At 47.0% G+C, this 27,587-nt stretch overlaps 3 protein-coding genes across 3 annotated transcripts in view; all 3 read right to left on the reverse strand.

The window, feature by feature from the left end:
* LOC137421421 (uncharacterized) overlaps window positions 1-17,915 on the reverse strand; it is a 139,998-nt gene extending 122,083 nt beyond the window's left edge. Inside the window, exon 1 of the mRNA XM_078770882.1 lies at window positions 17,850-17,915. Within this exon, the coding sequence (XP_078627008.1) occupies window positions 17,850-17,871 (22 nt within the window). The 5' untranslated portion in view covers window positions 17,872-17,915. The remainder of the gene's footprint in view (window positions 1-17,849) is intronic.
* LOC144893656 (uncharacterized) overlaps window positions 1-25,571 on the reverse strand; it is a 41,100-nt gene extending 15,529 nt beyond the window's left edge. Inside the window, exon 1 of the mRNA XM_078784698.1 lies at window positions 25,507-25,571. The gene's annotated coding sequence lies outside the window, so the exon portion shown is untranslated. The remainder of the gene's footprint in view (window positions 1-25,506) is intronic.
* LOC144893650 (uncharacterized) lies at window positions 14,522-17,974 on the reverse strand. The gene is made up of 2 exons (XM_078784628.1): window positions 17,947-17,974; window positions 14,522-16,559 (listed from the first exon to the last, which is right to left on the reverse strand). Exon 2 carries the CDS (start codon window positions 16,554-16,556, stop codon window positions 15,309-15,311), a length of 1,248 nt encoding a protein of 415 aa, XP_078640754.1. The 5' UTR covers window positions 16,557-16,559; window positions 17,947-17,974; the 3' UTR covers window positions 14,522-15,308.
* Window positions 25,572-27,587: the final 2,016 nt, after the last annotated feature.

A 27,587-nucleotide genomic window follows, 5' to 3' on the forward strand; every position in this document is an offset into this window, starting at 1 on the left:
CTTGCTTGTTAAATTGGGGACAGGTAATTTGGAGTTGGGGGTGGGTGAGAGTGATGACATGGTCAGTGAGACGGGTGGAATGTGGGCCACACAGTGTCTTGTGGGTGGCGTTTGTTTATGTGTGGAGGTTTGGAGGCATCGTGGTTGCTGGGTAATGACAAAAGGAACGTCGTGGTGGTTGGCAACTGGTGGTGGTGCGACGGACAGCCATAGGCATGCTGGGTAAATGTTCACCACCTGAATGATAACGTGTTGTAATGAAAACTGTCAAGGGTGTCCATTTACAGGTAATTTGATTCTGTTCAGGAGATTTTTATTTTTTGTTTTATTTGCAATGAAATAAACAAATTTTAAAAAGGGAGGTGATTGGACACAGGTTCATGGGTTTTTTTGGACAGGCTTTTGGCGGGAATGTGGCATGTTTCACGGGGACAGATGATATTCGGATGCGAGAATTATTAAATTTTCATTAGTTTTCACCATTGAGTGATGTGGCCAACCACCGAGTGCCATTCTAGTTGTGAAATGCTATTTGGCCGAGGGCATTTTTTCAGAATTTAATGTCGATATTGGGGAATTATGGAGGAAACGCCATTGATCCCGACGGGGTGTGGGAAAGTATGGGACAGCCAGAGGCTGAAACAGGTGCATGGGGAACAGGGGCATGGTGTGCTGGGGGCATGGCCCAGGCAGGGGGCCGGGTGGATTAGGGAAAATTGATTTGTTTCAAATAATCGTTGGAATAACGGTTTCTGTTGGATGAGTTCAACAGGCGTTGCCAGAACCAACAGACCACGCCATCCACTGGTAAAACACTTCACCAGGAAGACCGCCCTCGAGCCATGGTGGATTGGGCCTCTTCAGGTATTATTGACCACACCAACCACAGTCTTCTGCAAGGGTAAGTCTTCCTGGATGCACGCCACTCACTGCAAATTGGCCTTCCACACTGAACCCAAAGATGGGACTACTGGGTAGAACACTGGCTGGCATGGGGGATTGGCTTAATCACCCAAGGGGCCGCCTCAAACGTTCCCAAACTATTTACCCTAGACACAAAGGGAGACACCTATGGTTGCCCCAACCTGGATATACCAGGAGGAAACATCATGACCTGCACAGCCAAGTGGGAAAAACGAAAGGTATGGGGAAGTCCCATGCTACCCAGGGAATTGACCGTGGAGGACGGTGAAAAATTGCTGCTCCCCTGGATAGAGACGCGAACACAATCAATGGAGGGGGCCGAGTGGTTTGATCCCCTTAACACCCAGACAGCAGCAACGTGGTACACTTCCTCCCCAAACCAGGGGCATACAGAGATGCTACACATAAACTACACTACCCGGGTGATACGACCAGGCTACCATTAGGGACGCGGCTGCTTCTCGGTGGCCTTTAAGGCCGCCTTTGACACCTCCACTAGCCTAACCATATATTGCTCGATTAAAGCTGGGAAGAAAGGCCAGCCAGCCATTGAAAAACTGCAAAGATTAATCCTAAAAAAGAAAGTATATAAGGAAATAACAAGTTTGAAACCGGGGGAATCAAACACCTACTGGGGAGTGAGTAGGGAGATTACGGGGGTTTTTGAGCAAGACCGATGCTGGTCCTGCATGCCCTTCCCAGAGAGTTCAGGGGTGGGTATCAAAATGCATGCACCACCATACTCTCTTAATGATATGTGTTCTGGACCCATGGGGCCCTCCTGTACAACTACAAACATCGAGAGGGCAGGTGTGAACCAGGACCACAAGTGTGAAAGACAATTCATTAACCCCATACACATAACCTCCCCCGCCACCAGGCCGAAACTGGTATGGGCGCGAGCAGTCAAGGGGATCGTCTGTCGAGAAGCATCAGGAAAACTTGAAATGGGAACATCCGACTGCGCTAATACCAAACACAAAACCAGTACACATAACCGGCCCCATGATGTTAAGGGTACCGCTTAGAGATAACACCACAACCATAACAGCCATTACCTTCACCACGCAGGGGGGCCCAATGGACTTGGAGTGTCCAAAGGGATGCCAGATTCCACCCCCCCCCCCCCCCCCCCCACGGGGCCATGTAGGTGTGCGGAGATAAAGCATACCCTTATTTACCAGACCAGTGGGGAGGGCGATGCGACCTGGCCACAGTAACACCTGAATTGGAGATGGCAAAAGAGGTCCAGGACCTACAGTCACGTGAAAAAGTAAGTACACCCCATGTAAAGTTTTGACTTTTTCAATATATTTCAACATACAGCTATTTGATCTTCATTTCAACAATATTGACAGATAAAGGTGATATAATATAACAAATATCATGAAACATTTACCTTTTGCAGTACATTGTATAATTTAAATAAACATAAATGCAAATTTCGCATGTGGAAAAAGTAAGTACACACCATGAAATTAAAAAAAATATCTTTTTAACATATGTGTATGTCAAGTAGTAGATTTGTTATTGCCTAAAGTTCAGTTATAGACGTTGGGTGCTAATGTGTTATGATTTATATGATGTCTAAAAATGCTATTTCATAAAGTAAATAAAGGGTTTTTGCTTCGTTTTAGTTTTGGATGAGGAAAGGCTTAAAATGAGGTCATGCTGAACAAATTGTATACGTGTGCTTTTTTCGAGGCTGGTCGTAAAACCACGCCCACATGCGCTTGTTTTTGCGTAATGCTAGTAGAATGACATGATCGTTAACCATATATATTTTGTTTTAATCTCAGCAACGCATGACTCTGTATAAACATGCTTTGGATTACTCATGTACACAAACCCATAAAATATATGGGTTTGTTTGGCTAAGCATACACTCTCCTCATTGTGAGTTACATTTCTGTTTTCTCGGAGCCCAGAGAAACATTTGGTCCAAATGATAAGGACGGGCTGACTCCCCCGAATGACAGGGATGACGGTGGGGGCTTGGCACACCGGGGAGGAACCTCTCCCAGTTTTGTTTGTTCCCTCGGAGATTTCCTGATAAAACGTGTCCCTATATAAATGGACTGGGAATCGATGTGTTTTCAGGAAGGCTTGACGTGGCATGAGACTGGCTCTTGCTATAGATGTCTTGGCCTCCTCCGGATCTGTATAAGTTGGTTCTTTAATAAAGCTGCGCCATTCCAGGCTATTGTGGACTTCTTTGGCAAACGAAGAGCTGATTCTTCACAGATGGTACCAGGAGTGGGGTGTCAACAGACGCGGAGGACGGGAAACGGAGCCCGATGGACAGGAGGAAGGCTGACCTGAGGCCGGCGCCGGCACGCTGATTTGATTAAAGGTGGGAGTTGTTTTATATCAGAGGGCTATTATTCCAAATTCGTACCTTCCTCCTTCGAGCGGGTTCAGTCTCCTTGTCTTCCGCGCTGTCTGCACTCGAACAGAAATTGTAAGTAGAGGCTCATTTAGGCCTCAGAATGGCGTAGCTTTGTTAAAGCCAGGATAAACAAGTAAGGATAAACCAGGAAGGACTTAACAGTAAGCTTAAAGTTACAGTTAGCACCAGGAGGGGAAAATGAGGTCGGACAGCCATATAGGTTGAAACCAGGTGGCCAAGATTTTTCCAGGAAGGAACAGCCCAGAGACAAGATGGGGTATGCCATTGCATGCCAGGGAACGAAGGGCTGTGGCTAACTTAGGTAGAACTTAAGAGGGCCATAGGAACATGGCCAGTAAAAGGATTTGCGCAGGATATCGGTGAAGATATCGGTGAAGATAACGTTCGGTAAGGGTAACGTTATAACTTAACAAGGGAGAGGGGAAAATGAGGTCGGACAGCCATATAGGCTGAAACCAGGTGGCCAAGATTTTTCCAGGAAGGAACAGCCCAGAGACAAGATGGGGTATGCCATTGCATGCCAGGGAACGAAGGGCTGTGGCTAAACTTAGATAGACGGCCAAAGGGACATGGCCAGGAAGGGTGAAATGCGTAGGTATCAGGTAGGTTTGACAAGAAGGTAGTGACAACTACGAGGTCAAGCCAGGAAGCTCTAGACTAAGTTCTAGACAAGAGGTCCAGATAAAGCAGGCCAGGATCTGGTGGACAAGAGAAAATAAATAAGCTCACAGGAAATGGGCCAGGTGGCCACAGGGTGAGAAGGACAGGTTAGGTTTTGAAATATTGAAAATTGAAGCAGGAGCTGCATTGTAGGAATTTGAAGCTTCAGAGCCAAAGGAAGCAAGTTCAGGAAGCAAAGTTCAGGACAAAACAATTAAGGAGGTAGTTAAACAAGTAAAACAGCGAGTGATGCCGCTGGACCAGATACCAGACCAAGACCCCCCACCCCCCCCAAGACCTGAGCTCAGTCCCGGGGCTCTAGGCAACACCCCCCACCCCCCCAAGACCTGAGCTCAGTCCCGGGGCTCTAGGCAACACCCCAACACCCCACCCTGCCTTCCCTTTTTTTTCACCTCAACCCACCCCCCGTCCAAACCCGTCCCAAAAAAAAAAATCCTTTTCCTTGAATGAGAGACGTAACATGAATGAGGAATGAATGTATATTGGGATGTTAATTGACGTGTGTGTCTGGCCAATGTGTTTGTCTGTGTGTCAAGTGCAAAGCAGAGGGTTTCGGTGTGAAACTTTGTAAGCGATCTGCTCGACTTGGGGGAAATTCAGGCCGGGAATGTCCATTTTAACGTCTATCCGAGAGAACAGGCGAGGTCCTGAACTGAGTCCGGATTTTCATCTGTTTGGGAGTTGTTTGGGAAGCGAATTGATATAAATCGGGTCAGGAAAGCACCCGGAGTGCCCTTGTCGATCTACTGTTGATATGAAGCGGTTTCTTGGAGATGGTTGCAGAATTCGAATCAATATGTGTGTTTTACTTGAATTGAAGAGTTCATTCAATGGCAGATATTGTGGATTGTATGTGTGGGATGTATCGCTGAGGCAGCTCACCTTTGAAATTGGTGTCATATAGTGCATTTTGGGGTCGGGTGCGATGAGGTTGCTCAGAGTGCCGGCGATAACTCGCCCACTCTCAGAGGAAGTGTGTGCCCAAATGCATTGTGGGTCATTTCGACTTTGCTGGATGTCGGACGTTCACATGTCAGTATCTTGTCAGAATCTTCTTCTTCATGTCATGTCCTTCATCCTTCATCTTCTTGTCAGAATTAGACATGAGTCATGAGCCATGTCGGAATAGTGGCCGGCTGCGACATATATGCCAGGCAATGTCACAGGACGAATACGTTATTTAAGATGGATTTATAAGATGGATAGATGGATGGATTTATTTAAGATGGCTAAAATAAACGATTTCAAGACAGAGTAATTAATTTCCGGAGTCAAGTTCCAACAGGAAGTCTTGTTCATACAGTAAGGTACAGTGCGGAGTGGCGGCTGGAAGATGCATCGATGCATTTGTGTTGATCGATGCGGACACAGATTTAGTATGCTGGTAAGGTTGTTATTAAAACACATATGGGTCTGAGGGCAGATAATGTGGGACAAGCTGCCTCACGGGCGCTGCAGGGAGAGTATTTGGAAATTCAATAATTTGAACAGAAATGTCACGTTTTCAACAGAACGCTGATCCGAGGAAGGAGGACGGTTGAGGTTTCAACTGTCGGTATGTGGTGTGGCTTGTGCCAAGGTGTGGGCGCGAGGAGGTGTGTTGATGAAGCGTTGTGCGAACGAGGAGGGATGTGCGAAAGGTGCACCAGGTAGAGAGGTGCTGCATTGTGAAGCACGCCTCGTACGGAAGTTCCTGGACGGATTGTGACGGTTGTTGGATTCGTAGGAGCTAGCATTTTGCGATGTAGAGCCTCAATAAGGGTCATTTGTCTGTCTGGATGTGGTTCTTGCAGGGAATGACGCCGGACTTGTATTATTTGCGGAAAAATAAAGCGCTGGTTACCCCAATTCGAAGTTTGACCTTTTAAAGTTTAGTTGACCTTTGTTCGAGATATGCAAGGGAAAGGTCAGAGGTAATTCACTAACCTTGGAAGAACGACAGGCGGAGTCAGTCTACAGGGTGTTGCTTTAACGACAGGATATATAGGACTTAAATCTGGAGAATATCGGGACATTATATTGTGGGTAAAACCAAAATCATGTACATAATTAGTGGACAGAGAATACAGTACGCTTGGAATTTAATTTAACCGGGCCGAGCGGTGGGGATTTGAGATGGATTTGAGTCACGTTAAATGGAGGACATTTGTGAGGATGAAGAGATGCAAGTAACGTGGATTAAATTGTGGTATCACGAGTTGGGTGCCAGAGATATTGTGGTTATTATAACTCACTGATTATAGGGGGCGCCGGGCGCACCGAGTACAGATCGGGTTGCATGATGGAGCACGCATGCATGGATTTTGGCTTTGCGAGGCCCCGGATAGAAATTGGCATTTCGATGCTGTGGATTATATTGTACCTGCCCGGAAAGGGGATGTCCTGTGCTGGGGCTGGCGACATGCCTCTGTTATTTGTCTGTCTGTCGGTCTGATTGTAAGTCTTTGGTACTGGGAGGGCTAATTGAGTGCTCAGGCGTCATTGTTCCATGGAGGCAGGAGCTGTGAGTCACAAAATGTAAATGTAACACAGAGAGATGAACAGGACAACAATGGAGTTTATATGGACGGGTTTGGGGATGCAACTTCGTCCGGGGGTTTTGGTCCAGCCTGCAAGGAGTCCAGGGGCTTGTTTTAGGGCTGGGTCGCCAAAAATGGGATGCTGTGCCCATCTGGATGTAAAATTATCCATCAAGGACGGGGAATAATGTGCAGTGTGATTGGGTAAGAGGTAAAGGCCATAAAACACCAACCCCATGAGGAACGAAATAAATGGAGAGATGTTGGGATCACATGATGGTTGGGATTGAAGAACAACCTACTGGGATTTCAAACCTGTGTTTGGGTCTGGGGCAACTGGGTGATGGGCAACAGTGTATGAGTGAGTAATTATGATCTGTTTAAGTGTAAGAGGCGGTGGAGAAGAAAGGGGTGATGAAAAGTTATTTGTTTTAGTGTGAAGTAGGTTGGTTGCTTATTTGTCACAGTAAGATGAGAGTTGTGTTTTTAAGCTTGGTCTTTGAATGAATTGTTGCTTGGAATGTGTTGATTGGAAAAGTGATTTCTGATCGCTGATCCGATCTGGTTTTGAATTGTTGATTTAATTTTGAATTGATTGGAGGTAATAAGGATTTGTGTTGATTTCCTGATTTGAGTTCATCTGGAAACAAAGACAGATGGGATTAATGTGTATATCAGGAACAATTTGGAAAAGAAATATGGATATATGACATTACTAAAATATAACCAAGCAATTGAGAGTTCTTGGGTTAATGGGATATAAATAAATGCATCTACAAGTTGATGGTTTATAAAAATTTAGTTCTGGATGATACTTAAACGATGAACAATGTTGGCAATATACAAAGAATGTGACTTGTTTTTTGGGGGGCAAAGTTATGAGTGGTTGTGGGCAAACGAAGATTAATTTAGATTTATCATAGTTAAGTTCGAGGAAGTTGATTTGAAGCCAGAATTTCATTTGGATGCCAGAAAGGAGAAAGGAGATGCTGAAAGCCAGAAAGGAGATGCTGTTGTCTACTCTGAATGACAGGTGGCGGTATCCAGGGCGCTGAGGAGTTTGTTCACGTTGTAAAGTTTGTTTATTTAGTTTGTTTATTGTAGAAAAGAGTGCTTTTGGGATTCCGGAGCCAGAGTGGATAATTTGAGGGTAGTAGGTGGAGTAGAGGACATCTTTGCAGTGCGGTAGGTGGTCCTTGTGGGGCTTGGGAGTGAACTGATTTGGGTTTAATAGGCACAAGCTGGTCTAAACAGGGTGAGGAGGATGGTGTGATTGATGATGTCAAAGGAGGCGTTGAGGTGAGGAGGATGAAAATGTTGAGGTTGCCGGCATCAGAGGAGAGAAAAGGTCGCTGGTGATTTTGAGGAGAGCAGTTTCAGTACTGTGGCTGGAGCAGAATCCGGATTGGGATGTTTCATACAGGTTATTGGCAGAGTGGTGATGTTTGAGTTGAGTGGCCACAGCACGTTCCAAAATTTTTGACAGAAAGGGTAGATTGGAGATGGGTCTGAAGTTATTTAGGGTGTCAGGGTTTAGTCCAGGGTTTTTCCAGAATGGGGGTGAAGTTTCACGAGTTTTTGGGGAAATCGGTATGTGAAGCTGGATTAAGTTGGAACTGCTTGATGAGCCATGGAGATGGATTGGGTTTTGTTGTTGGTTGTCTGGGAGTTCGGTTGTTGCATTGCCAAAGGTTTCTGTGTGGTGGACACACTCGTTGGCTGTTGTCTTGTGTGACGTGGCATGAGACTGGCTCTTGCTATAGATGTCTTGGCCTCCTCCGGATCTGTATAAGTTGGTTCTTTAATAAAGCTGCGCCATTCCAGGCTATTGTGGACTTCTTTGGCAAACGAAGAGCTGATTCTTCACAGATGGTACCAGGAGTGGGGAACACGTGAGGGACCTCATGGGCATGACCGTTGATTAACTTCGAAGATCTGCAAGGACTGCGTCTGCAAAGGGTGGGGGGAGCCAGTTCCGCAGGGGAAGTGATGCACCCTCTGGCGGAGCAGAACCTCATCTGGACCAGACGTCTTCGTTGTGGATCCGAAACGTTAATGAACTTTCATGTTTTGAGCCCTCAGGCTCCGAGCACGCACCACACGACACGTTCGCCAAATGCACGGGCGAGGCGCTTTGGGCGCACGATATGCCCTTGGGAGATACCCGCATTACACAATTATTTTTTCAATACCCGCATTACACAATTATTTTTCAATAAAACCCGATGTGGCACGTTGTCTCTTAAGATACTTTGTCTCGACGAGACAAGAGGAAGGAATGTCAAGTAGTAGATTTGTTATTGCCTAAAGTTCAGTTATAGACGTTGGGTGCTAATGTGTTATGATTTATATGATGTCTAAAAATGCTATTTCATAAAGTAAATAAAGGGTTTTTGCTTCGTTTTAGTTTTGGATGAGGAAAGGCTTAAAATGAGGTCATGCTGAACAAATTGTATACGTGTGCTTTTTTCGAGGCTGGTCGTAAAACCACGCCCACATGCGCTTGTTTTTGCGTAATGCTAGTAGAATGACATGATCGTTAACCATATATATTTTGTTTTAATCTCAGCAACGCATGACTCTGTATAAACATGCTTTGGATTACTCATGTACACAAACCCATAAAATATATGGGTTTGTTTGGCTAAGCATACACTCTCCTCATTGTGAGTTACATTTCTGTTTTCTCGGAGCCCAGAGAAACATTTGGTCCAAATGATAAGGACGGGCTGACTCCCCCGAATGACAGGGATGACGGTGGGGGCTTGGCACACCGGGGAGGAACCTCTCCCAGTTTTGTTTGTTCCCTCGGAGATTTCCTGATAAAACGTGTCCCTATATAAATGGACTGGGAATCGATGTGTTTTCAGGAAGGCTTGACGTGGCATGAGACTGGCTCTTGCTATAGATGTCTTGGCCTCCTCCGGATCTGTATAAGTTGGTTCTTTAATAAAGCTGCGCCATTCCAGGCTATTGTGGACTTCTTTGGCAAACGAAGAGCTGATTCTTCACATGTACATATCAATATTTGATCTTCATTTAAACAGTATCTATAGATAAAGGTGATCTAATTGACAAAAAACAATGAAAAGTTGACTTTGCAATAATTTATTCAACAAAAAATTAACAGAGATGCCATTTCCTTCTGTGGAAAAAGTAAGTACACCCTTGGCTCTAATAGGTGGTATTGCCCCCTTTGGCAGAAACAACCTCAAGTAGGCGTTTCTTATAACTGTCTACCAGTCTCTGACATCGACTGGGAGAAACTTTTGCCCACTCCTCCATGCAGAATTCTTTCAGCTGTGTGATGTTTGAGGGGTTTCTTACATGCACAGCTCGTTTCAAATCCCCCCACAACATCTCAATGGGATTTCGATCTGGGCTTTGACTTGGCCATTCCAGAACCCCCCCAATTTCTTTCTTTTCAGCCATTCCTTGGTGGATTTACTGGTATGTTTAGGGTCATTGTCATGTTGCAAGGTCCACCTTCGGTTGAGCTTCAACTTTCCGACAGATGGCCTCACATTATCCTCAAGCACCCTCTGGTACAATGAAAAGTTCACAGTGGATTCTATGATGGTGAGCTGCCCAGGCCCTGATGCAGCAAAGCTGCCCCAAACCATAATATTTCCACCACCATGCTTTACAGTTGGTATCAGGTTCTTGTGGTCAAATGCTGTCTTTGGTTTTCACGAAACATGTCTTCTGGTACTGTGGCCAAATAGCTCTACCTTTGACTCATCTGTCCAGGGCACATTGCTCCAGAAGTGCTGGTCTTTGCCTCGGTGTTCATTGGCAAACTTTAGTCTTGCCGTGATGTTCTTTCTGGACAGCAAAGGTTTCCTCCTGGTACACCTCCCATGTAGATCAAATTTATGCAGCCTCTTTCTAATGGTAGACTCATGCACTTTGACATCAACAGTGGCAAGAGCTACCTGTAGGTCCCGTGATGACATTCTGGGGTTCTTAGAGACTTCTTTCAGCATCTTGCTGTCTGCTCTCAGGCAGAACTTGCTGGGGCGGCCTGGCCTGAACAAGTTGGCAGTTGTTTGGAATCTTCTCCACTTGTAGATGATCTTCCGGGCAGTCGAATGTTTGATTTCAAATTGTTTGGAGATCTTTTTAAATCCCTTCCCAGACTCGTCGGCATCTATAACCTTCTTTCTGAAGGCCTCAGAGAGCTCTTTTGATCTAGGCATGGTGACGCCGCACACTTCAACAACAAAGAGCAAACCAAACTAAATGTCTGAGGTTTAAATAAGACAGGTTCCTCCAAGATCCTCTCCAATGATGTTCTAATCATTTGCACCTGAGTTGGTGCACCTGATTCTAATTTTAGGTAGTTGAAGTAGTGATAAATGTACGGGTGTACTTACTTTTTCCACATGCGAAATTTGCATTTATGTTTATTTACATTATACAATGGACTACAAAATGTAAATGTTTCATGATATTTGTTATATTATATCACCTTTATCTGTCAATATTGTTGAAATGAAGATGAAATAGCTGTATGTTGAAATATGTTGAAAAAGTCAAAACTTTACATGGGGTGTATTTACTTTTTCACGTGACTGTATACCCCTCGTCGAGTCGATACAAACGCCAGGTGTTACAGGACATACCATCTAGGGGCCGCCATAAGAGACATGCCATATGGGACGAGGACGGACAGACCAATTTGCATGGCCACGGTTGGGAGAAGACAGTGGGCTTTTTCTGCCCCTTTTGTGGTACGGTAATGAACAGCTATCGCTTGGATAAATTGTCCTCGGCCCTAGAAAAGGTAGCTAGCTAAACGGCACAGGCCCATCAGGAACTATTAAACGCAGTCACTGAAATGAGGACAATGGTGCTGCAAAACCAGGTAGCCCTAGACATGCTATTGGCCGAACGGGGAGGTGTTTGTGGGATCATAGAGGGAAAATTTTGCACCTGGATTCCGGATCCTCGGGAAGTCGTTCAGGCGGCAATTGACGCGATTAAGAAGGTGGGCTTGGGCCTGACCAGATATAGACTACATCGTGAGGACTTAGGGATAACCGCTTGTTTCCAATCCTGGGGTGGAAAAATAGTAACGTGGGTGTTAACCGCCATAGGAGTGATTATTGCGGTTGTGATAGCACTGATTCTAATGAAAGCTCTTGTGCTTGTGTGTGTGTGAAAAGGTACTTTGCAGTAGGGAACCCGAAGGAAGCGCTGGTGAAGACTATGGTCCTGTTCGCCGATCCAACTGAAGACTTGGACAACGCTGTTTTAGATAGCAATGATTGCTCTTCCCCATATCTCTCCCAAGATGTAGCAGTTAATTCCCCACGTATGTCTCCCCTTATCCCAAATAAATATGATGTTGATAGTTTAGATCCCCACGGGGTTTTTGACATGGAGGACATGGATTTTCTCTATGCGATAACTGCGCACGTACTGCAGGAAAACGAGCCATTGGAGAATGTGTCACTGCAAATTGATGCCGATAATGCCACAGTCATTTCAGTCAACACCAAAGGACTGATCGGGGATAATCTGCTGCCATGGGATGGGGATAATCCGACGCAATTGGACGGGGGGATTTCGGGGGTCGCTTCGCCTTAGTTTTGTACATGCCTGTTGCGCTTTCGCCTTTCGACTGGGGGTAATTTCAGCCACACCTCCGCCGCTTCAAGGGTGGGTTGGGAGACTCCCTGGGTGCAAAATGGTGTAAGGAAGTGCACTGCCGAGGACGAAGGGGCTCTTGCGATTCTACTCGTACCAGTTGTTTCTGCGAAATGGTTTCTGTAGAAACAAAAGGGTCAATGTTGGCCTCGTCAATATTCAGGCCCGACTCGTGCAGAACCGCCCGCTGGGGAAAGGACAATTAATTCCGGCCCGGGCTTCACGTTATCTCGAAGCACGATTTACTTCAAGCCTGGCAGGCTCGGGGGAGTCATTTCACCAGGGAACGACCAGATCTCAAAGTTTCGCATGGTCGTAAACAGCTAGAACTCCCTTTGTCTTTCTCTCTGCTTCACTCTGCCATCTGGCACATGTAAGGTTTTACGATTGTGTTATCTGATGTTGAAAATGTACAAATACGTGCACAGCACGATTCTGCTTTAGAGTTTTCACGGCAGGGCCACGGGTTGTCCACCTTGTCGTGACCACTGCTCCATGGCGCCATGACTGACCTGATTTTCGAATAAACTACGTTTCCTGAGAACTGCTTTTTGCCTTGACTCCGAACTTCCGACTCCGGGCGAGCGGCTCGACGGTTTGAAAGGATTCAAATCTGACATCCTCACATACCTACGAGTTCTCATGGCTTGCAGGAGCAAAGCCAGATGGAACCATAATGTGTGCAAACCTCCATCGTTCCCTTGAGAGGACTTTTTGCAAGTATAAAAGACGGTCAGAAAGCTCGGAGGTCATCAGAAGACTGGCCTGCTCTACTGTTATGCTGTGTAATTCCATGTTGTAACCAAGTGAACTCTGACACTTTGTATGTAATATGTGCTTATTAAACCTAGATTTATCTATCTATAATTCCAGTAATCTCTGTCTGTACGTTTGTACGTTTGTACGTTTGTCTGTGACCGCTGTTTCTCGACAACTACCGGTCCGATATACTTGAAACTTGCCAGGTATATTGCTGGGGACCCGAGGATGTGCCTTTTCAAGGTTTGAAATTAATCGGACAAGTACTTACCGAGCTATGGCGATTTAGCCGTTCGCCGTTCGCTTTGCCGTTGCGAATGGACCAAACCATTCATGTAAATAGAGGGGGGGGGGGGGGTTCTGTGGTCGTTCGCTTTGGCTTTGCGAATGGACCAAACCATTCATGTAAATAGAGGGGGGGGGTTCTGTGGTCGTTCGCTTTGGCTTTGCGAATGGACCAAACCATTCATGTAAATAGAGGGGGGGGTTCTGTGGTCGTTGCGAATGGACCAAACCATTCACATCGAATCATCGAATCACATCGAATGGACCAAACCGTTCGCTTTGGACCAAACCATTGCATGTAAATAGAGGGGGGGGTTCTGTGGTCGTTGCGAATGGACCAAACCATTCATGTTTTTTTTTTTTTTTTTTTTGGCAAGGAACGGGCACCCACGTACGGGCACGTCCTAGCTTATATATAGTACGGGCATGCCCTAGTTCTTTCTAATGATATTTAATAAATTCTCCTAAAACCAACCGATTGGTGGACATTGATGAGACCAGCACACCTCTACTCTCCTTCCTCTTCTGCACCTCATCTATCTCCAAATAATCCTTCTTTGACAATTGGTGTTCCTGGATTCATCACACCTCCGCGGGGTCAAGACACCAGGTCAGTGACCTTCGGACAACGTGACCGAACAATATGGAGAGCTGTTATTGCATGTGTACAGTGTCCATGATATCCTTAAAGCATTATATCCTTGCATAGCATTATGTACAATCCTAGTGTTTTTAAACAGGTCGGTCTGTCAGGTCGTGTCATGTCTGCAGCAGGTGGCAGGTTGTGTCTGCACCATGATTGGTCAACATTAGTGTGGTGGTCGGTTGTAGACAAGTAGTTGTCTTGTAGTAGTTGTGGTTGTAGTGTAGTGACAAGTAGCGTTCTTGAGAAAGTGTTGGGAAAACTGGTTGTGTGTAACTGTCCAACTATAATTGAGATGATTTGTGTGTCGAATGTGTGCATTTGTGTGTTTTAAACTCACAAGGCTTGGGACAGGCTCTGTGCAGTGCACACACAGATCTGGCCCGAGTTTTGTGGTTGGATGTATTGGGATTTAATTGATTTGGCATTGGAAAAATGGGGTTGTGTGCATCTGGGTTGATAAAGTGGTTTGTGTGGTTAAAATGTTGTTTTGTGGTGGTAAAATTGTGATGGTTAAATGTGGTTTGTGTGGTATGATGGTGGGAAAAGGCTGTGAAATAATAATTCCATGTAATGAAGGTTTTAAATTCTGATTCGGCTTAATGATTTACAGCTGGTTCAGTGGTGCAAGCACTTCGATGTGCACACTGAAATGCGAGGGCCTTTAATCAGCAACAAAATATCATCAATATCATCAGCAACAAAATGATGTATAAAAACCCCATGTAGAGTCAAATGGCTGGGCAAATAAATGGGATATTGTTACAAACATCTCTTCTCTTTTTCAACACTTCGGAAATACTGATTTAGCAAAAAAAGGGTTTAAAATGACCCTTTTCGAAAAAATCTCAACTGGCATCCATCCTCCTCCGATAAAACACCCCATTCCCTACCTGTTTTCAGTGGATGCCTGCTTTTAACATGAAATGATTTTCAAAATGAATTTTTCAGGCTCATTTCCTCTACTATAAACACTAAACAGTGTTTTAAAATATATATATAATTAAGGGGTTACCATGGTTACAGTGGGGGTCAAAGGTCAACCTATAGCAAAAATATATAATTTTCTCACACTTTCTAATAGATAGGCAAAATGCCATATAAAACTAAATTTACTGGTTCAAATTGCTATTTATCAATCCTCACATAGAAGAGCAGTTTTTAGTAAGGGAAGATTGATGTAATACCCCTCTGTGGGCAATTAGTGAAGGGTGAAAATGAACCTTTTCTTCAAAAACTACATAGAAATTGTGAAAAAAACCTCTGTTTTGTATTTACCGGTACATGGAATTGTTAAGTGTGATGTTATAGCATACAGTATGCATTGGAAAATGTCTCCAAACCACCATGGTCAAGATTCCTAGTATTGTTTGAGACTTTATTCTGTTTGCCAACAACCTACGGATAACGTAGTTTGAACCGGGGCTCCGACTACCTACACATCTTCATCATCAGGTGTTATGACACAGCTCTTGGATGAAACAGATATAAAATCTTGTGCTATGCTAAGAATTCTATCATGGTGGTTTGGATGATCATTTTCTCCCAGCAACATGCTAACCAATAGGTATAGTGATTGTGGAACTATTTTCTGAGCATGCTTTGAATCGACATCATATTCAGTGTAGCTGATGGTTTCTTGAATATCTGACCGTATGCGACTCACTAAATGATACATAGACCTACCAAGATTAGTGTCATCGTCTACAAGAAATACACTCTTAAGATTCTTCTCAGCCTGTTTTGTCTCACTCTCTTGTGAAATGTCAATGAGGTTTTTTACTAATATCTGTTTCGACAACTTTGGAAGTATTAGGAGTGAATCTTGCTTTCTCTCATTTGCAACGATTTCAACTCTTTCACCAAAATGAGCCTTCAGTCTATTTCTGAATGCCCTCAGAATATTTGAGTCAGGATTAGGATTGCAGTGAGAACTACATGGGCTGTCATCTGAGGACAGCAGTTCGCAGTACCTATTCCAAACACTTCTCACAGAAAATATATTTCCTGCTTTCAGTTCAACATCAAGTTCTCTCATAAGTTCGTGTAAGCAAGGTTGGTCAAAGACATCACCAGTCTCCTTCTCGGTGTCGAGCTTTTCAGCATTTCTGAAGAATGTTACATAACATTTCAAATGGTATTTAGCTTCAGACGCAACAAGATCTGCCACACCCGCCACACGATATGAGAGCATTGGGTCCATTTGCATGGCACGCTCCATCACTTTCATCGATGTTGGCAAAGTGAGAATTTGGTGAAGACTGTCCGGTGTGTTCTCTTGGCAGAATATGCACTTCTCCCACTGCATGACACTTACACTTCTGCGGGTTGTGGTGGGTTGGGGCCTATCTTCATTCTCTGATGTAACATGAGTCGCACTTCGTTTTTTCAGACGTTGGAGGTGGTCCTTGCTAGTAAAGCTTGAAAAGCAGTCCTTATGCCAGACTACCTTTTCGAAATCAAGTGTTTCATTTTGCAGCCTGTCGAGGGCTTCTAGATACTTTGCACAGTTGTGTGATATACGTGTTGCCAGGGCACTCCTCAATGACTCGATGCCACGTGGGGTTGACTGACGCACGGCAGCTCCCGCTCTGTCCTTTTGGCAAATGATGCATTTGCGTCGACGCGACGGCGTCGATGGTCGCTTACGTTTTTGGTTTGAAATACTGGCAGCAGCCTCCATTGCCTGGAATACAAAACAAATGGTATTAACCGTTTTGCTACTGCAACTGCACAATCATGCAGTAGTGAAAGGGTTAAAAAAGTGACTGTCATAAAATTGGGACAGCTAGGCTAGGCCTACTACTGTTTATAGCTTTGGGACACCATGTAACTTTGCACTGTCATCTTTTCATCTGGAAGATTTCTTTCAAGCACCAAAACAGGCCTAGTATTAGTAAAATCCAATTAACTGTCTCTCACTCATCAGAGATACATGTAGTTCAGCAGGTGTATGCATGCCAAGCTGTGTTCACCATGTATGTTCACTGTGCAGAGCACATGTTAGGCTAGGCCCTGTCCTTTGCTACTTTCACTTTCGTTTTCAGTTTGTTATAGTTTCAAAGAAGTAACAATTACAAAGACCTTCATGTCATAATGTCATAATCCACCATCTTAAGACAATGGATTATTCAGCTGCACCGCTGCTGCTACCTTTATGGAAGTATCGGAACTAAAATGACTGGGATGGAATCTAGCTGCTGTGTACATGGTAAAAGGGGTATGACATCACAAGCTTTGAAATGAGGCATTGGAAACTTATAACAAATAAAATATATGAAATATTATTGCAAGGTATATCTGAAAACTACCTCCAAAGTTACAAAATCTTTGAAAATAACAATTTGGCAAAAAAGGGGTTAATATGACCCTTTTCGGGAAAATCTCAGCTGGCATCCACCCTTTCCCAATGCACCACCCCATGCCCTAACTCTTCCCACTGGATGCCTGTCTCTAACATTAAAATGATTTTCAAATCAATTTCTAAGCCACTTTTTCACTTTCGTTTCCTCTACTATTAGGAATGTGCTTTGTCCCGTTGTGTAATTACTAACAGATGTCACAGAAAGGAAAAATGTTGTGGGAATAACGATGCATGGGAAGTTTTCACTGACATAGGAATGAATGCTTGGTTTCGTAATATAGAGACTTTGAAGCCATTTAGTATACAGAAAAAATGGAGGAATTCGGAGAAGGAATAAGAAACGTAGGTTTGACTGAAGCCGTCTACTTAATATGTACGCAATTTCCGTTTTATTGCTAAATTGATTTAAAAAAAACACATGGCTTATTGGACTGAATGATCGATTTCGATACTTGCAATATGATATGGAAGCATGTTTAATTACGAAAAAAAAGTTAAAACAGGCTTTTTCGTACCTTGAGACAAACGAAAAAAACAGCACAAACACAAAATATTTTTAAGTTGCACAGAGACGAGTGAACCTAATTGTTAATGTTAGAAATATGTACTTACTTAGCTTAGAAAGTGTGATCATGATCAGGAACAAAGACTTAAATCCATCCAGTCGCCAAACAGGGAAAATTAAATGACTGCATGCTCTTCAACACACCTTCTGTTTCCTGTTCAAAAACTCCACTTCCTGTCGATTTAACAAGTTTGATGACTTTTCCCAGTTAGTTGACTAAGTAAGATCCTTTTTAATATGGTTTGTTTGTTTAACATCATGAAATAAATAGATTAAAGAACAATACAAGATTTTCATAAGTTATTGTGAAAAGGCCAGTCGTGCTGGGCAAGAAGCCATAATGACGGAGTTGGCAAAAGCGCTTGTTGTGCAATTATATTTATATAGTCGATGGGAAAATGTTAGGTTATCTTTGAGAAGTAGGCCCATTATACAAAATTGTTTGCGATTTAAATAATGGTGACATACATTTCGTCTGAATTATATGTCTGAATGTCTCAATATGTTGTATGTTTGAATACGCTGTTTAAAACTCAACAGGATTTGCTGCCATGAATGGACAGACACTGCCCTCATGTGGAGATGTTTGGAATAGCACATCAATATATGTATCTCTGTCTCTGTCTATCTGTCTAACTCTCTCTCTGTATCTCTCTGTCTCCCTGTGTCCCTCTTTGTCTCTTTCTCTAACTCTTTGTCTCTTTTTCTCTCTCTCTGTCTCTTTCTGTGTTCCTATCTGTGTCTCTCTCCAACTCTCTGCCTGTCTCTCGGTCTATCTCTCTCTTTCCCTGTTTCTCTCTTTATTTGTTTCTGTTTATCTATCTCTCCTTGTCTGCATCTCTCTCTTTCGTTTTATGCTGTGACTAATGATGCTCATTGATGTTCATTATCCATGGAGTTATTGATATAATGTTAATGTTATATGCTGATGCAGTGTCATTCTTTATGTTGTGGTGCTGTGCACACACGATTCGATTGCCAGAGAGGTAAGCCACAACCGTTGGTATAACAAAGAGTCTTTATTCAAAGCTCGCACGTCAGCACTGGGCGGGCTCGAGCTTAGAGCCCGCATATATGTCCCGAGGCCACGCCTAGTCCCCGGGCGTGGCCGATCGGTCGAAGGGCGGGGCATGTGCTTTCATTCCCCGCCTGGATGCTCAAGCCACCCACTGGTGCGTGGAATTATTGCCCCTTGTGCCCGCCACACGTGCCCCCCCAGAATTCCCGCGCACCTGAAGGGTGAGTTTGCGGGGAAGCCGGATGACCCGGCCGAAACGCCCCCTGGCGATGGGTGCAGGGCTGGGGGGTAGCGGGACGGTGGGGCTGGGGGGTGCCGGGACGACTGCCGGGGGGCGGCCTCGACGCGGAGGCAGAGCTGCTTGCGGGGGGTGGTGCGGATCGAGGTGGGCCGGCTTGAGGCGGTCCACGGAGATGCGATCCGGGGCACCGCCGATGTCGATGGTGAAAAATTTGTCCCCGGTCTCCAGCACGTGGAAGGGCCCGTCGAACGGGGGCCGTAGCGGTGCCCGGTGGGCGTCGTGCCGGACGAAGACGTACTTCGCCGTGCGAAGCTCCGGGGCGACGTGGGAAGGCGGGCAACCGTGGTTTGCCGTCGGCACCGGGGCGAACCTCCGGGCGGTCTCCTGAAGGGCGGAGCGCTGTTGCGCCGCAGACCAAGGAGCCGTGGAGTCGGGGATAAATTCACCCGGTACCCGCAGTGGTTGCCCGAAAACCAGCTCCGCCGAGGACGCGCGCAGGTCGTCCTTGGGCGCCGTCCTGAGGCCCAGCAGGACCCAGGGGAGTCTGTCGACCCAGCCGCCGTCGCGGAGGCTGGCCCGGACCGCGGCCTTCATTGAGCGATGAAAGCGCTCGCACAGGCCATTGGCCTGGAGGTGGTAGGCCGTGGTGCGGTGTAGTTTCAGCCTGAGCCCTTGGGCCACCGCGGCCCAGAGCTCCGAGGTGAACTAGGGGCCACGGTCGGACGAGATGTCTGAGGGGGCACCGAACCGGGCAACCCAAGTGGCGATGAAGGCTTGCGCCACATCAGCCGCAGACGTCGCCGCCAATGGTACGGCCTCCGGCCACCGTGTGGTGCGGTCCACCACGGTGACGAGGTGGGTGAACCCCCGCGAGGGGGGCAGAGGTCCCACCAAGTCGACGTGCACGTAGTCGAACCGACGCTCGGGCACCGCAAACGGGGCCAACGGGGCCTGGGTGTGGCGGTGGACCTTTGCACGCTGGCACGCGAGGCACGTCCTGGCCCAGTCGCGGACGTCCTTCCGGAGGCCATGCCAGACGAACTTCGCCGCGACGAGCTTCTGGGATGCCTTCGTGCCCGGGTGGGACAGGCCGTGGATGGCGTCGAAAACTGGGCGCCGCCAGCCAGCGGGCACGCTGGGGCGAGGCCGGCCGAGGGAGACGTCGCATAGGAGGGCCGCGCCCGCGGCGTCAAACGGCACCTCGTTGACGCGGAGGCCCGTGACGGCGGTCCGCAAGGCCTGGACGCCGGGGTCGGCTGTCTGGTCCTCCGCCATCCGGGTATAGTCGACCCCGAGGTGGACCGCGTGCATGACGGACCGGGAAAGGCAATCTACCACCGGGTTGTCTTTACCCGCCACGTGACGGATGTCCGTCGTGTACTCGGACACGGCAGAGAGGTGACGCTGCTGCCGTGCCGACCATCGCTCGGCGACCTTGGCCATCGCGAACACAAGGGGCTTGTGGTCGACGAAAGCCGTGAACGGGCGGCCCTCCAGCAGATGGCGGAAGTGTCGGACCACCAGTTGGAGCCCGGGCAGCTCGCGGTCGAAGGTGCTAAAGCGGCGTTCGTGCGGGCGAAGCTGCCGGCTAAAAAACGCCAGCGGTTGCCAAGCACAACGCACCCACTGCTCGTGCACCGTGCCCACCGCGTAGTCCAATGCGTCGGTGGTGAGGGCGATCGGTGCATCGGGCGCCGGGTGCGCCAGCATGGTGGCGTCGGCCAGGGCCAGCTTTGCGCCCGTAAACGCCGCGGCCATCGGCTCCGACCAGGCGATGTCACCTTTGCCCGGCTTGCCCCGGAGGGCCTCGTGCAAGGGGTGGAGGAGCTGGGCGACGTGGTGCACGGAGCGGTGGTAAAAATTTACCATGCCCAGGAACTCCTGGAGCCCTTTGATCGTGCGGGGCCGTGGGAAATCCCTGACCGCCTCCACCTTGGCCGGTAAAGGGACGGCCCCGTGCCTGGTGATGCGGTGCCCCAAGAAGCCGATGGTGGCGACGCAGAAACGGCACTTGGCGGGGTTGATGATTAGGCCATGCTGGCCCAGGCGTTCGAAAAGCGTGCGGAGGTTAAACTGCCAAAGTCTAGGCTCTCTGCTCACCTTCACTCTTTCATTCCCCTTTTCTCCCGCCTCTGGAACAAACTCCCCCACTCCCTTCAATCCCACTCCTCCCTCCAGGTCTTTAAAACAGCTGTTCACCACCATCTCTTATCTTCCCCCATCGAAAACCTGGATCTTTTCTACCCCCGGTAATTCACCCCAGAGTCCTTGCAGTGTTCATATGTTTTATTCCTCTCCCACCTCCCCCCAAGTCCTCCCGATGTCCCTGCTCTCAAATGTTGTGTTTGTGTCCTTCCCCCTCTTCCCCCTCTCTTTTGTGTCCTTCCCCTCTCTCCCCATCTTGTCTGCCGCTCCCCTTGTTTTTTGTGTTTTGTGTGTCGGTTTGTCTTTTTGTGTGATTAATGTTAGCTCTTTCACGAGCCTCGATCTTGCATACAAAAAAAAAAAAAAAAAAAAAAAAGGTGGAGCAGGTGCTCCTCCCAGGACACGCTCGCGACTAGGATGTCGTCCAGGTAGACAAAGAGGAAAGGTAAGTCGTGCAAGACGCTGTCCATAAGCCGTTGGAACGCCTAGGCCGCATTCTTCAACCCGAAAGGCATTCTCAGGAACTCGAAGAGGCCGAAATGGGTGATGACGGCTGTCTTCGGGACATCGTCCGGTTGGACGGGCGTGTTTGCCAACCGGGCGGAAAAGTCCTGGATATGCGGGATCGGGTAGCGGTCGGGGGTGGTGGCATCATTGAGCCGGCGGTATTCCCCGCATGGCCGCCATCCTCCGCCGGGCTTCGGCACAATGTGCAGAGGAGAAGCCCAAGCGCTGTTGGAGCGCCGTATGATCCCCAGCCGCTCCAGCGTGGCGAACTCCGCTTTCGCCATGGCGAGCTTCGTGGGTTCGAGTTGGCGTGCCCGGGCATAGACCGGTGGTCCGACCGTGGGTATATGGTGCTCCACCCCGTGTTTAACGGCCACCACTGAGAACGTGGGCCGTGTGAGGGCCGGGAAACTGGCGAGGAGGCGGGTAAAGTCGTCCGCTGCCGGAAGCGTGCAAACTAAACTCGCCGGGACGGAACCTTCCAGCAAGCCGCTTGGCAAGCCGCTCGGTGAGCCACTCAGTGAGCCGCTCAGTGAGCCGCTCAACGAGCCGCTCAGCGAACAAGCGAGCGAGCTGAAGGTTTCGGCCTGGACGAGCCGTCTGCGCTTCACGTCGACCAACAGCCCATTCGCACATAGGAAGTCCGCACTGAGCTGTGCCATTGGCATGCTGGCGGTCACGAACGACCATTGAAAGCGCTGCCCTCCGAACCGCAGGGAGAGGCAACGCTTCCCGAATGTGCGGATGGGTGTACCGTTGGCGGCAAGCAAAGCGGGGCCCCGGCCCGCGGTTTGCTTGTCGGACGTGGAGGCGGGGAGGACGCTTACCTGCGCTCCTGTGTCGCAAATAAAACGGCGACCGGACAAGGTGTCCGTGATGAACAGGAGGCTGCCGGAATGGCCGACGCTCATGGCCGCAAGTGAGCGCCAGTCGTTTCCCGACCCGTCAAAAGAGCACGGCGGGCGACACGTTTTAGCCTGGTAGCCGAACCTGGCATGGTAGTAGCACCAGGTTTGCGGCGGTAACGGCCACGGCGGCCGTGCCGGCGGCGGTGGTGGTGGCGGCGGCGGTAGTGGACGGGGCGTAGCAGCGGCCACGAGGGAAACCGGGGGCGCTGGAGCCTCCGCGCCAGGATCCACTACGGCAGCACCGTACACCGACCGCGTGTCGCAGGCCGTGAAATACTTGTTGGCCTCTACGGCCAGGGCGCGGGGGTTCCTTTATTTTGGAACCGGCCAGCGCGAGGCGTACTTCTGCAGGTAGCTGGCGTAGGAAAAGCGCCCGGAATAAGAAATCCGGGGGCTGGTCTCCAAGCAGGGACAGCATGGAATCCATCCGGACGGATGGTCGTGTGTCGCCGAGGGCGGGAAGGTCCAGGAGGCGGTCGGCCCTTTCGATCTCCGTGAGCCCGAACGTGGCGGTGAGGAGACGTTTCAGTGCCTCGTACTTGTTGTCGCCCGGCGGGCGCTGAAGGATGGACACGACTCGGGCGGCAGTGCCGGGCCCGAGGGCAGCGACCACGTGGTAGTACCGGGTCTCGTCCGCCGTTATGCCTAGGAGTTGGAATTGAGCTTCGGCCTGCAAAAACCAAACGTCGGCTTGCGCTTCCCAAAACTCCGGGAGTTTGACTGCGACGGCGTTGGTGGCCATGGCGCGTTCGGTGGTCAGCAACGGCTGAACCAATCGGGGTCACCAGTGTGGTGCTGCGCACACACGACTCGATTGCCAGAGAGGTAGGCCACAACGCGTTGGTATAACAAAGAGTCTTTATTCAAAGCTCGCACTTCAGCACTGGGCGGGTTCGAGCTTAGAGCCCGCATATATGTCCCGAGGCCACGCCTAGTCCCCGGGCGTGGCCGATCGGTCGAAGGGCGGGGCATGTGCTTTCATTCCCTGCCTGGATGCTCGCGCCACCCACTGGTGCGCGGAATTATTGCCCCTTGTGCCCGCTACAATGACAATGTCTCACAATGTCTCTGTCTGTCTCTCTGTCTCTCTATCTCTCTCTCTCTCTATCTCTGTGTCTTTCTGTCTCTCTTTGTCTCTCTCAGTGTCTCTCTCTCTCTGTGTCTTTCTCTTTGTCTCTCCCTCTCTCTATCTCTCCGTCTCTCTCTGTCACTCTTTGCCTGTCTCTCTCTGTCTAACTCCCTCTGCCTCTCTTTGTCTGCCTCTCTTTGTTCATCTCTCTTTGTCCGTCTCTGTCTATCTGTCTCTCTCTCTATCTCTACGTCTATGGATTTGGTTCTGATATGATGGATCATTGACAGAGTGCGCAGCTGCAGCAGCAGTAGCTGCATCTGTGCTGCTAATGCAAATGCTATTGCTGATGATGTTATTATGCTGATGCATTAGCTGATGCTAATGATGTTATAATGATGTTATTACCAATGCTGATGTTATTTACAAATATCATCTATAAGCACTGTTGCATGTAGATTGAAAATGATGATGTCATGATGATGTCATGTGGGATGTCATGTGGAAGCCATATTAGCTTTCCTGTCATGGCTAGTAAAATCTGATATTTGGGAATAGCTAAAGGGTTTTTAACTTGCAACTTGGTAGAGGTATTAAAAAAAAGAAAAAAAAGGTAGACATGAATTGATGGCATTTTGGGGTTAAGGTTTAAGGTAATCAGAGATAATTACCGAAATGGCTGTGAACCAGAGATGAGATTTAACCAAATGATTGGTGACAGAGTTTCTGTCAAGATCTGATCTGCTTCTTCTTCTCTCATTCTCATTCTCTTCTCTTCTTCTCTTCTCTTCTCTTCTCTTCTCTTCTCTTCTCTTCTCTTCTCTTCTCTTCTCTCCTCTCTCTCTCTCTCTCTCTTTCTTTCTCTTTCTCTCCTTCTCTCTTTCTATATCCCTACTATTTTATCTTCATAGCAGGAATGTCAGAGATTTTTATTTCTCAGATAAATAATATCGCTCTGACACACATACATTTTACATTACGATTCAAAATTGAGCCTGAACCAGTATTTTAGGCCCCCCCAGAATCAAAGGGGAGTGGTGGACATAGGGTAAAAGTGGTACCACTGGCTCCAAAGGCCAACGTGGAGAGTCAGGTAATTCAGGGAACTGTGGACCAGCAGGCTCTGCAGGGTCCAAAAGGAGCACAGGACAGTGGTTTGTGTGGTTAACATGTTGTTTTGTGGTGGTCAAATTGTGATTGTTAAATGTGGTTTGTGTGGTATGATTGTGGAAAACAAAGCTGGAAAATAACTCCACGTAAAGACGGATTTTCTGGTTAATGACTTGCAGCTGGTTCAGTGCGGCAGGCACTCCGATGTGCACACTGAGATGCGAATGATCACGTGACAAACTGTTTAGGAATGTGCTTTGTCCCTTGGTGCAATTACTAACAGATGTTAATACAGAAGGGAAAATATTTTGAAAAAACGATGCATGGGACGGTTTTAACTATTACACATAGGAATGAATGCTTTGTTTAGACATATAGAGGATCAAAAGCCGTTTAGTCTAAAGGAAAAATGGAGGAATTCGGTTAAAAAAGAGTAAAGTTATTTTTGGGGTAAACGTCTATTTAATATGTACGCAATTTCGTTTTTATTGCTAAATTGATAAACACATGGTTTATGGAATTGAATGATCGATTTAGATACTTGCAATATGATATGGAAGCATGTTTAATTACGGAAAAAAGTTAAAACAGAGGCTTTTTCGTACCTTGAGAAAAACGGACAAACAGGACAAAACACAAAATATTTTAAATCCCTCTCAAGTCGCACAGAGACTAGTGAACCTAATTGTTAGAAATATGTACTTACTTAGCTGAGAAAGTGTGATCAGGAACAAAGACTTAAATCCATCCAGTCGCCAGTCGACACACAGAGAAAATTAAGTGACTGTGTCAGTGTACTGAGAAACACACCTTCTGTTTCCTGTTCAAAAACAACACTTCCTGTCGATTTAACAAGTTTGATGACGTTTCCCAGTTAGTTGACTAAGTAAGATCATTTTTAATATGATTTGTTTGTTTAACATCAATAAATAAATAGATTAAAGAACAATACAATATTTTCGAAGTTATTGTAAAAAGGGCAGTTGTGCTGGGCAACAAGTCATGATGGCGGAGTTGGCAGAAGCGCTTGTTGTGCAATTATATTGATGAAGTCGATGGGACAATGCTAGGTTATCGTTGAGAAGTAGGGCCATTATGGTGTAATACTTTTCGTCTGAATATGCTACACAATTCTACACAATTTATAAAGGCTTTTCTGAAAAACGAATTATGATGTGGTTTAATACATGACATGGAATGACACTGCCCTCATGTGGAGATGATTGGAATAGCACATGTCTATCTCTCTTTGTCTCTCTAACTCTTTGTCTTTTTTCTCTCTGTGTCTATCTGTCTGTCTTTCTCTCTGTCCCCCTATGTGTCCCTCTCTAACTCTCTGTCCCTGTCTGTCTGTCTGCCTGTCTCTCGGTATATCTCTCTCTTTCCCTGTTTCTCTCTTTATTTGTCTCTCTTTATCTATCTTTCCTTGTCTGCATCTCTCTTTTGTTTTATGCTGTGACTAATGATGCTCATTGATGTTCATTATCCATGGAGTTATTGATATAATGGTAATGTTATACTGTATGCTGATGCAGTGTCATCCTTTATGTCTTTCTATCTCTCTCTCTGTCTGTCTCTCTATATGTCTGTCTGTCTCTCTTTGTCTCTCTCACTGTGTCTCTCTCTGTGTCTTTCTCTTTGTCTGGGTCTCTCTTTGTCTCTCTCTCTATCTCTCTGTCTCTCTGTGTCTAACTCTATCTCTTCATCTCTCTTTGCCCATCTCTGTCTATCTGTCTCTCTCTCTATCTCTATGTTTATGGATTTGGTTCTGATATGATGGATCATTGACAGGGTGTGCAGCTGCAGCTGTTGATGTTATATGATGGAAATGTTATATGCTGATGCAGTGTCTGTCTCTATCTGTCTGTCTCTGTCTGTCTCTGTCTGTCTGTCTCTGTCTCTCTTTCTCTGTCTCTCTTTCTCTCTCTCTCTCCCTCTGTCTATCTCTCTGTCTGTACGCTAATGATGTTATTACAGATGCTGATGTTATTTACAAATATCATCTATAAGCACTGTTGCATGTAGTTTGAAAATGATAATGTCATGATGATGTCATGTGGCATGTGTAAGCCATATTAGCTTTCCTGTCATGGCTAGTAAAATGTGGTATTTGGGAATAGCTAAAGGGTTTTTAATGTATAAAAAGGTAGACATGAATTGATGGCATTTTGGGGTTAAGGTTTAAGGGAATCAGAGATAATTACCGAAATGGCTGTGAACCAGAGATGAGATTTAACCAAATAAATTGGTGACAGAGTTTCTGTCAAGATCTGATCTTCTTCTTCTTCATTTTCTCTCTCTCTCTCTCTCTCTCTCTCTCTCTCTCTCTCTCTCTCTCTCTCTCTCTCTCTCTCTCGCCCCCTGCTGGCCGTTCGTGTGTTGGGCGTGGCGTCATGGCGGCTGTGAGCAACTGCTCTGTGGTGTAGTGAGTTCTTTGCGAGTTTTCCTTCTCTCCTGCCCTCCCCTGCCCCCCCCCCCTCCCTCTCCTTCCTATCCTGTGTACTTTGGCACTTTGGTTTCATCCGTTCTACACCTTTGTCTTCGAGAGAGAGAGGATTGAGAGCGGGCCCGTTTTGGGTGCGGCCTACTGGCTTCGACGGCGTTTTGTAAGCCATTTTTGTGCTTATAATGCACGTTTATTACTTACTTTAGTTTGATTATTTTGGTTTGATACCTTCTTGTCCGGTTCGGACAAGTGGGGGTGTTGAATTCGCTGGTATGGCGAATGCACGCTCTCGGTTAGAGGCGTTCGATAGCCTAACGAGGAAGGATGCATTTGTGTGTGTT

This window comes from Myxine glutinosa, chromosome 1 (genome assembly GCF_964187855.1).
Source record: "Myxine glutinosa chromosome 1, kmMyxGlut1.1, whole genome shotgun sequence".
NCBI lineage: Eukaryota > Metazoa > Chordata > Myxini > Myxiniformes > Myxinidae > Myxine > Myxine glutinosa.

Coding starts and splice junctions, on each gene's coding strand:
- LOC144893650 (XM_078784628.1), bottom strand. CDS start 16,556: ATGGAGGCTGCTGCCAGTATTTCAAACCAAAAACGTAAGCGACCATCG.